This window comes from Carlito syrichta, unplaced genomic scaffold, assembly GCF_000164805.1.
Source record: "Carlito syrichta isolate Samal-C Ts95f unplaced genomic scaffold, Tarsius_syrichta-2.0.1 Scaffold312190, whole genome shotgun sequence".
NCBI classification, from domain to species: domain Eukaryota; kingdom Metazoa; phylum Chordata; class Mammalia; order Primates; family Tarsiidae; genus Carlito; species Carlito syrichta.
The window spans coordinates 16,994-27,894 of NW_007256286.1; the positions used below are offsets into that span (position 1 = coordinate 16,994).

At 46.7% G+C, this 10,901-nt stretch overlaps 1 protein-coding gene across 1 annotated transcript in view; it reads left to right on the plus strand.

The window, feature by feature from the left end:
* The window catches only part of QSER1 (glutamine and serine rich 1), a 57,401-nt gene that overhangs the window by 6,046 nt on the left and 40,454 nt on the right, over positions 1-10,901 (plus strand). Inside the window, exon 3 of the mRNA XM_021718415.1 lies at positions 355-4,047. Coding sequence (XP_021574090.1) covers positions 355-4,047 — 3,693 coding nt within the window. The remainder of the gene's footprint in view (positions 1-354; positions 4,048-10,901) is intronic.

Genomic DNA, 10,901 nt, shown 5'->3' on the forward strand with positions numbered 1-10,901 from the left:
CCTCTACAATAAATCAAAAACTAGCCAGGTGTGGTAGCGTGCGCCTGTAGTTCCAGCTACTTGGAAGGCTGAGGTGGAAGGATCTCCGGAGCCCGGCAGGTCGAGTCTGCGGTGGCCAGGAGTGGCCGCTGCACTCAAGTCTGGGCCACAGAGTGAGACTCCAACTCAAAAAAAAAAAAAGAAAGCTGGCTATTTTGAAATGTAATTTTCAAACTGATCGTGCAGAATAAGTTGTCAGGCTTTTCAGTCTTGCGGACACTCTGACAGGTTGAGGGTTGTGTAAGTCCCTGCTGGAAACGTGTCTGTCCTGATTGTGCTGTGACTGCATATGCTGTCCGTGTGCTTCTCTTCCAGGCCTGCCCTCCTCGCCAGCCGCTGAGCTGTTTGCTGCCGGACCTTTGCCGAGCACCGGGACGCTTCCGCCATCCGCCCTTTCCACTTACCCACATTCTACCACCTTCAGCAATAGAAACTTCGCCACCACCTCACCTTTGGTGCTTCAGGATTCAACTTTTAACACTACGGCAAATGGGATTTTAAACTCTCATGACCCTTTGCTGCAAGCCAAGACTTCCCAGGGAACTGTCCCCGCTGCTTTGGCGTTTGAGCGCCTGGGCAGTTCTGTGTTGAGCAACAGCATACCACCTCAGTCTTCAACGTACCGCTCGGCTCAAGAGTCTGCACCCCACCTTTTACAACCTCAGTTTGGTTTGTTGCCTTCAGCACTTGGGGGAGCCCAGCAAACTCCTCAGGCCTACAGTTCAACTCTCTTTGCGAGTTCTCCTGCTTCCATCGAAAGAGCTCTTCTTCGAGAATGTAGTGTCATTAAACACCATCAGCGGCCTTCAGGTACCCAGTCCGTTCAGGCACAGCTGCCTGGCTCCCAGCACTCCTTACACGGTTACCTGCCAAATGCAAGTGTGGGTGATTTCCAGGAGGCAGCCCGGCAATCACCCTTGTCCTGCAGCCCAGCTGGAGAGTCCACTCAGGTGAGCGGCGGAGGGCTGCCACCAAAGGCCGCCCAGAGCGCGGTGGGGCTTGCTCAGTCTTACTCGTCTGCAGTCCCGTCATCAGGGTACCCTTCTACTGCAAAAGGAAAAGGCTGTTCTGCAGAACAACTACTCACATCAGCCAAGACCCCCAAACCTCAGAGTATAATCCCTCCCGTGCAGACACCAAGCTACTCCAAACCTTTACATCACCAGAGTTCTGTCATCTCGGGCCAAGCACAAATTTATTCTACAGCGCAGCTACCAAGCCTTTTATCAGTTAGTCAGTCACAAAACTATGGCTTAGTACAGCCACATAATGTGCCATCCATTGTTCATTCACAGGTTTATAGGTCCACCAAGGCTGAGAAATTGCCATCCTTATATAAAACATTGACTTTTTCTGGGTCATCTCAGACTATAGCTTCTGAAAATCAGACACTGAGTTTTTCATCGAATCAGCAAGAGGTATTATCTTCAGTTGCAAATGAGAATTACCCTGCTCAGACAAGAGATCTGTCTTCAGTCAGTCAGTCTCAGAGTCACTCATCTGGCCCCCCTCAGGGTCTGTCCCCAGCTAGCCAGACTCAGGCTAGTTACTCATCTCCATCCCAGGGTCTGTCGGTTGTTAGTCCTTCGGAAAGCTATGCTTCAGGGCAGTCCCTGACATTAACGGCCCCTTCTCTTTCTTACTCTTCTGCCTCTCGGGCTCAGAATTTGCCAGATGCTAGCCCAACTCAGAATTATATTTCTATGCATTCTTCCCAAAACGTTCAGACTCAAGCGCCATCATCTCCCCAGTCCCAGAAATTTTTGCCTACTGTCCAGCCATCGTCTTTTACATCCTCTGCTCATTGTCAGACGTTACACAATAACATACCTTCCCCTGACCCAAAGGCCTATGCCGAAAGCAAGCTTGATGCAGATGTGTACACGTCTACAAAGCAAGAAGATAATTTTCCAATGCAAGAGTTACAGGTATTGCAGCCACAAGCATCTCTTGAACCTTCAGCCCAGAGGCTCTCAGACGGGGAAATTAATGCCCAAGACTCAACTTATAAGGTGTCAAAGGCAGATGACAGATATTCTCAGAGTGTAATCCGAAGTAATTCCCGTCTTGAGGATCAAGTTGTTGGGATTGCTCTACAAGGGTCAAAAAAAGAAGAAAGCCTGTCTGGTTCAGTGGCACAGCTCAACCAGCAAATTGGCCAAGTGAATGCTACAGCTACCCTTGATCTTAAGAAGGCAGCTGACTTAATACAAGCTCCCCCAATGAGGTTGAACACTAAAGACCTAAGCCAGCAGCATTCTCTTATACATAAGATGCACGAAGCCAAGGTCCAGGAACAACACGAGCACATCATTAACGTCTCGCCCCAGATTCAGGTTCCAAATCACGCCTTGGGGCATGGCCATCAGGCATCTCTTCCTAATACGCAGGTCCTTCTAGATTCTGCCTGTGATTTACATATTCTTCAGCAGTCAATACTGCAGGCAGGTTTAGGACAAGTAAAGGCGTCTTTACAAGCACAGCGTGTTCAAAGTCCTCAACAGATAGTTCATCCTTTCCTTCAGATGGACGGTCATGTCATTCAGAGCAATGGCGACCATCCTCAGCAGCAACTCCATCCCCAAAGTTCTGAAAGTATGAAAATGGACCTCTCTGCGTCTTCGAAATCTTTACAACATCTTACAACAAAAGGCCATTTTAGTGAAACCAATCAACATGACTCAAAGAATCAGTTTGTTTCTCTTGGATCAATATGTTTCCCAGAGGCCATGCTTCTCAGCGATGAACGAAATATTTTATCAAATGTAGACGATATCTTAGCAGCCACGGCAGCAGCTTGTGGGGTTACACCTGCTGATTTCTCCAAGTCAGCTTCAGATGAAGCCATGCAGGCCGTTGAAGATGCTGACCCGAAATCTCATTTTCCGCAGTCAGTAGGTGTCAGGCACATGACTTCTGATTTTAACGCTGTGACTGCTACAGTGGGAAAACCACAGAACATAAATGGCGTTTCCTTAAATGGAAATCACGTCACCATCAGCCTTTCACCAGTACCTGCCCTTCAGTCGAAAATGGCTCTTGATCAGCAGCACCTCGAGACACCTGGTTCCGGTATGCCAACGAAGGTCACCTCAGCAGCAGGTGGACCAAACCCCGAAGCCCGGGAGCCGAGTTCTGGCCCACTCAAGAAGCAGCCTGCCACCAGTCCTGAATCTGAGGAAGACAGCCAGCTGCCTGTTGATAGTGCGTTAGGTGGTGACAGGAGCCGAGAGCTTGTTTCGAGTAGCAGAAGCCTCAGTGGAGAGAGCGCCGCAGTGGAGAGTGACTTCATCATGGGGAGTGATGATGATGCCGTGTCCGTGAACCCCGCGAGGAGTTCCCTTGCGCTGTTGGCGGTGGCCCAGTCTGGGGATGCTGTCAGCATCAAGACTGAAGAGGAAAACCAAGAGTTAGTGCAGTTTAACCTTCAGAAGAAGAGAGCGAAAGGAAAAGGGCAAGTCAAAGAGGAAGACAGTAGTAACCAGAAGCAGCTGAAGAGACCTGCACAAGGCAAACGCCAGAATCTGAGGGGAGCAGACATCTACTTGCCATATGCTCCTCCTTCCTCAGAGAGCTGCCATGATGGTTATCAGCATCAGGAGAAAATGAGACAGAAGATCAAGGAAGTGGAGGAAAAGCAGCCAGAAGTCAAAACAGGGTTTATTGCTTCTTTCTTAGATTTTCTGAAATCTGGGCCCAAGCAGCAGTTTTCCACTCTTGCTGTGCGAATGCCAAACAGGACTAGACGGCCAGGGACCCAGATGGTCCGTGCATTTTGTCCTCCAGCGCCACCAAAGACCTCATCTGCAACACCCACGCCTTCGGTGTCAGAACCTGGGGGGAACAGTTCGCCAGAAAAAGTGGACAACGAGCCTAAAAGCCTGGACCATATGTCTTCATTTTCTTCTGACGAGGAAGACCCTGGAGCTTGTGGCCGTGACCTTTACAAAAGCATTGCTATGCCTTCAGCCGCTTTGGATGCTACTTCGGATCAGAGGAAGAAGACAGGTGAAGTTTTGAAATTTAGATTCACAGTTACGGCTTTCTTCTGTTATTTTTCTAGCTATAGCCGCCTTTTAAGATTGTTTAGCTTAAAGCAGGTCTACAAATAAATTTGCAGAGCAAAACGTGTGGGTAGGTATCTTGGGGACTTACCTTTAAAAGTTCTCCTGCCTGCAGGAAAGGTCTGGGCTTTTAGGTTGAGTAGTTCTGATTTTTCTTGACTTCTTGCCACAGGCAGCATCATTCATGCAGTGTGCTATGCAGACGTCTCAAATCGGAGCTGTCTTGAGGTGGCTTTCGGATGGGAGCCACTGTACTGGGGTCATGGTGGTTGTATGAGCCTGGCATATTTTCTCGGTTTGCTAATTTTACCTGAAGAGTAATATTACAGTGTCGACTATGGTTATGTCATGTGCAGCAATACATATTAAGCTATTAAGATAACATTTTAAAATTTTGTGCTGGCTCCAGACTACGTACCCAAATTTTGGAAGTATGTGTTTCACTTTGCTCTGTAGTTGGGGGAGCTTTAGAGGAAACATTTTATTTTATTTATTTATTTTGAATGCCATCTTTTTTTTTTTTTTTTTTTTTTTTGAGTGGGAGTCTTACTCTGCCGTCCAGGCTGGAGTGCAGTGGCATGATCACAGACTCGACCTGCTGGGCTCAGGTAATTCTACCTCAGCCTCCCGAGTAGCTGGAACTATAGGCATGCCACCACGCCTGGCTAATTTTTTGTAGACAAGAGGTTTTGCCATGTTGCCAAGGCTGTTCTTAAACTCCTGGGCTCAGGCAGTTCTCTCACCTTGGCCTCCTAAAGTGCTGGGATGACAGGCGTGAGCTATCATGCCCAGCCCGGAAACATTTTTTTTTTTATTTTTTTAGTTGGAGTCTCACTCTGTTGCCCAGACTGGAGTGCAGTGGCCGCTTCCGGGCCACCGCAGCCTCGACCTGCTGGGCTCCGGCGATCCTTCCGCCTCAGCCTTCCAAGTAGCCGGAATTACAGGCATGCGCTACCACGCCCGGCTGATTTTTTGATTTATTGTAGAGATGAGGTCTCGCTGCCCAGGCAGGTCTCGACCCGCGAGCTCAGGCAATTCACTCACCTCAGCCTCCCAGAGGCGCGGGATTACAGGCTGAGCCACCGAGCCCGGCCCCGGAAACATTTTAAGAAGCACTCTTATGTAAACAATTGACAGGTAAGTATTGAAGGTACTATTTTAAGAATATGCCAAGGAAAAATTTAGTTAGACAGTCTAGCCATCACCTTTGTGCCAGGAACTAGCAGCAGTGCTGGGAGATACATAGTGTCATCTTCAGTGTGCCGATGATACAGCCTACAGTAAGTGGATTGTGTAGGTCCATACAGCCAGTACGGGACAGGGCTGGGCTCTGGGTCTGGGTTTGTCTGTTCTGGAGCCCACATTCCTGGTGAGCTCCTCAGTATAACCAGGGTGATGCTTCAAGAGCTAAGCCTGGGCTTGTACTTCTCAGCTTCTCCCGACTTCAGACTGCCTTTAACTACCAAAGTGCTGTGAGACAGCTGATAGCCACACAACCTATTAGCATAAGTATGTCTGATAATAAATTTCTGAGAATTCTCATTTTGTTACGCAGAAAAATTAGTATAATGGAAAGTCAGTCTTAGATTCAAAGACATGACTATGCGTAGCAGACAGTAGGCACTCTTGCTGCCGTCCTGCCCATTGTGCCCTTCACAGTGTGTCTTCTCTTTAATAGATCTACTTTTCTTTTTTTTTTTTTTTTGCTTGCTTTTGAGTTGGAGTCTCATTCTGTCGCCCAGGCTGGAGTGCAGTGGCACGCTCACAGCCACTGCAGCCTCGACCTGCTGGGCTCCGGTGATCCTTCTGCCTCAGCCTTCCAAGTAGCTGGAATTACAGGCGTGTACTACCACTCCCGGATAATTTTTTTGATTTATTGTAGGGATGAGGTCTCGCCAAGTTGCCCAGGTGTATCTTGAACCCACGGGGTCAGGCAATTCACTCAGCCTCCCAAAGCACGGGATTACAGGCTCAGCCCACCGAGCCCGGCCAATATTTTTGATTTATTGTAGAGACAGGGTCTCACCAAGTTGCCCGGGCTGGTCTTGAACCCCTGAGCTCAGGCAGTCCTCTTGCCTCTGCCTCCCAAAGTGCTGAGATGACAGGTGTAAGCCATCACGTCCGGCAGTACCTTTCTTAATTAAAAAAAAAAGGGATTACTATGGATTTGGCTAATCCTAGTAAGTCTTACACCTGTTCCCCCAGTTCACAGAGCTTTGCAATTACTGTTATGTTCCCTCTTACATTCCTAGAGCAAACTTTTTGTAATCTCTGCTCTAAAACTAGTTTCCTCCAGGCAACCATTTTCTCACTTTGAGTAAAATCATTTCTGTCAGCCCAGTCCTTGCCACGGGGTCTCTGAAGCCTTTTCTCTTCACTGTTTCTGTCGCCGTGTGTTCAGGAACCTGTCGAATCTGGCTTGACCTGTTGCAGCAGACTCCAGTAGAGGCTTCCCAGAAGTCTCTCGGCCCATCTGTCCTCCACTGCCATCAGATCTGTCTGTACCACAGAAAAGCTGGTGATCACTTCTGCTTCAGAACACCTCCTCATGCTTCATGGGAAAAAGTAAAAATAATATGTGAAGATTTTCCCTTTTTCACGTTGGTTCTCTTTCCACTGTCCCTATTTTGTGACAACTGAATTCTTCCTTGTTTTACAGTTGTGAGCCTTGGAGCAGATTTTTCTCTACTGAGGCAGCTCTGTTTTCCATTTTTTAGTCCAACAGATATTTAGTTATCCTTCAAGACTGTTTTCAAAGTCATTTCGTGGAAGTTACTCCAGGCACAATTAGAGCTTTTATCCTTTGAATTCCCACAGCCTGTTAATATCTGTGAAAGCGTTTACTCTGTGTTTTAATTTACTCGTTTACATTTGTATATTTTTCGTTAGAGTGTGAGTTCTTTAGGCCAGTGAAGTGTTAGGGTTAAGAATTTAGGCTATGGAATTAAATCACCTTTGGTTCAAATTCTAGTTTGTTTATTTATTTATTTATTTATTTATTTTGAGTTGGAGTCTCACTCTCTTGCCCAGACTGGAGTGCAGTGGCTACTCCCGGCCATCGCAGCCTCAACCTGCTGGGCTCTGGCGAGCCTTCCGCCTCAGCCTTCCAAGTAGCTGGAATTACAGGCATGCGCTACCACACCCGGCTGATTTTTTTTTTTTTTTTTATTTATTGTAGAGATGACGTCTCGCCAAGTTGCCCAGGCGGGTCTCGAACCCGCGGGCTCAGGCAGTCCACTCACCTCAGCCTCCCAAGGCGCGGGATTACAGGCTGAGCCACTGAGCCCGGCTAAATTCTAGTTTAATATCTTTGTGGTGATATGGCTTGTAAAATAGGACAGTGACACAGAATGATCCAGTATGTAGCATGTCTCCCCCCATGATACAGTATGTACTATCGCCTCTCCCTAGGGTTTTTGAGAGGATTCAGAGACATAAAGCACTCTGTACAGACCTGGTTAGTTTCCGTTATTGTTTTACTGCATTCATCTTTGTGTTTCCAAAGCCTGAAACAGCAATTACTTAATAAATGCTTGCTGGATAAATGAGAGTATGTGAAAGAAAAGTAGAACAAGGAGGTGACCATGAGTTAGAGTTGAGTAGCTGGGTTTTGTTCTTTAGTTTGTGACTGGAATTCTGAGTTTTGCATGCATGTCGCGCAGCGTCTAGCAGTTTAAATGAAGTCCCAGGATATGGTGGGCCTTTGGCGCCCCAGATTTCATGATTCCATAGTAAGCAAGCTCAGTCTATAAGCACTTGTGGTGCTTCTGGAACGGAGGCTCTTTGCCCGTTTGACGGACTGCTCTAGCCGTCTAAGCACGTCTGTCTATGCAGGTGTTGCCTCCTGCTTGCTGGCTTTAAATTACTCATGCACCTAAAGGTGTATTCCTTGCTCTAAAATAACAATATTTTCTTTTCTTTTTTTTTTTTTTTGAGTTGGAGTCTCACTCTGTCGCTCAGGCTGGAGTGCGGTAGCACACTCATGGCCACTGCAGCCTCGACCTGCTGAGCTCAGGTGATCCTTCTGCCTCAGCCTTTCAAGTAGCTGGAACTATAGGCACACGCCACCACGCCCGGCTAATTTTGATTTATTGTAGAGATGAGGTCTCGCCAAGGTGCCCAGGCTGATCTCGAACCCGTGGGCTCAGACAATCCTTTCACCTCGGCCTCCCAAATTGCTGGGATTATAGACATGAGCCACTGAGCCCAGCCCAGTAGTGTTTTTTAGTAAAGCTTGTGATGAGATAATTGTCAAGTAAAAAGAACTTACATATTTACTTTCATTATAGAAATTGGATTAAGGAAAAAACTGAAACTTTTTCTGGGATCAATGTTCACTAGATGCTGGGCTCTCTTAGGCAAGAAAGTACCTGTTTCTAATACTCTGGTTTCTGCATTTGCCTTAAAATGACCAGGAGAATATAAAAAGAGAGCAAAATGAAATATAAAAAGAGGAAAATTTGGATCCTGAAACTGGGGATGTTTCTATTTTCACGGGTCCTTACTGCCTTCAAATTGAATTCAAGTGAAATAGTTTTCACATTACTAAAATGTGTCTGAATCCATATTAGATAACTTACTGTTATATATAGCCAGTGGAAGCAGAATGCTAGTCATGCAGTCTGATTACAGTTTGATTTCATTCAAGGTGAGTGGTACATTTTTTCAAAACAGAAGCCAAGCTAAAGAACAGCACCCGGCCCCCCTTCCTTGGTAGCCCCAGGTGGGCAGAGCAAACTTTCGAGGACACACGTGTCAGAGACCCGGATCTCAAGAGCGTAATGACACCAACAGTATTGTTTGTCTGCTCGTCTCTGGATAAAATGCACTTGACTGAAATGTGTTGAAAGCTTAAAGACGTGAAATAATTGTATCAGAGCCCTTGAGTCTGTGTTGTAGAGTGCTTGAAGACCTTTTCTTTTAAAACTTGAAACTTGGATTCCAGTTTTGCTTGAGCTTGTTTCAGCTCCTTGTTGTTTGGAAAGCCATTTGGAGTTATGCGGTGTTGTAAGGATTTAGTGTCTTCCCTCAGAATGGATGTTTAGCTAACACTGCCATTTGTTGTCAACCTGTGTTCACCTTCATAACGAAATGCCCACATGTAAGTCTGTCATTGATCTAGCTGCCAATGACATTGTACTCTAGTCAACAGTATAATGTTTTTAGTACACTAAATTTTTAAATTTTTAATTCTTTTTTTGAGTCGGAGCTTCACTCTGTCACCCATGCTAGAATGCAGTGGCATGCTCAGGGTCACCCAACCTCAACCTGATGGGCTCAGTCCATCCTTCCGCCTCAGCCTTCCAAGTAGCTGGAACTATAGGCATGTGCCACCACGCCCAGCTAATTTTTTGGTTTATCATAGAGATGTGGGCTCACCAAGTTGCCTAGGCCTCGAACCCCTGGACTCAGGCAGTCCTCTCGCCTTGGCCTCCCAAAGTGCTGGGATTACGGGCTTGAACTACTGTACCTGCCTATGTTTTTGGTACATTTAGTTCTCTGTCATTGTTTTTCTTTTTTTAAATAGAGACAAGGTCTCACTGTGTTGCCCAGGCTGATCTCAAACTCCTGGCCTCAGGCAATCCTCTGATCTTGCCATGTCCTCCCAAAGTGCTGAGATTACAGACGTGAGCCATTGCGCCTGGCCTGTATTCTTTCTTATAGTTCTTTTGGCTATTCTTGTTAGGTTTCTCTCCAGAGAAATTTAGAATCAGCATGTCAAGTTCCATTAAACATTTTGGGAGTTTATTTTTTTTTAATAGTTTAGGCCAGGCACAGTGGCTCATGCCTATAATCCTAGCAGTTTGGGAGGCTGAGTTGGAAGAGATCACTTGAGACCTGGAGTTCGAGACCAACCCAGGTGACACAGTGAGGTCCCCATCTCTACAAAAAATACATTAACAAATTAACTGGGCATGGTATATGCACCTGCAGTTCAGCTACTCAGGAGGTTGAGGCAAGAGGATTGCTTGATCCCAGGAGTTTGAGGCTGTAGTGAGCAGTGATCGTGCCACTGCACTTCAGTCTGAACAATAGGGTGAGACCCTGTCTCTAAAAATAAAATAAATAAAATAAAAATAAAATAGTTGTACAGGAGCGGCCACTGCACTTCAGTCTGAACGACAGTGAGACTCCAACTCAAAAAAAAAAAAAAGAGTTGAGTAGAGGGACTATTTGCAATGTATGAGCAGGCCGTAGGGAGCTGCATTGCCTGCCAGCCAGTCACAGTTGGGCTGTTCCACACTCTTGGCCCTTTGGCCTTCAAGGGCAGGGAGAGAGCAGTGACCCGAACGTGGAGACAGCTAGGACCCAGGGAGAGTGCGTGCACTGCATTTGATTGTTACATCGCTTTAGCTTCTTAACCAAGAATGCAGGGCTGCCTCGCTCTTCTGTGTCATACCTGGCGTACATAATGTTGGGCTAGCTACATTTAATTTCTTCTTGAGGTAGTTCCTGTCAGACTGTACCATTGTAAAGGCATATTTTTCTCTTCTTCACTAAGAAGCAGTCTACAGAATTTTGGCACCATGCAGATGTCCTGTTTTCCCATATTCTTTCATTCAATTTCATCCTTTGGGGGAGGAAGGGCATTGGGTGTCTTACTTCGTCTCCCTGGCTGGAGTGCAGGGGCACACTCATGGCCACCCTAGTGTCAACCTACTGGGCTCTGGCGATCCTTCCGTCTCAGCCTTCCTGAGTAGCTGGAACTATGGGTGCGCGCTACCACACCCAACTCACTTTTGATTTATTGTAGAGATGAGGTCTTGCCAAGTTGCCCGGGCTGGTCTCGAACCCACA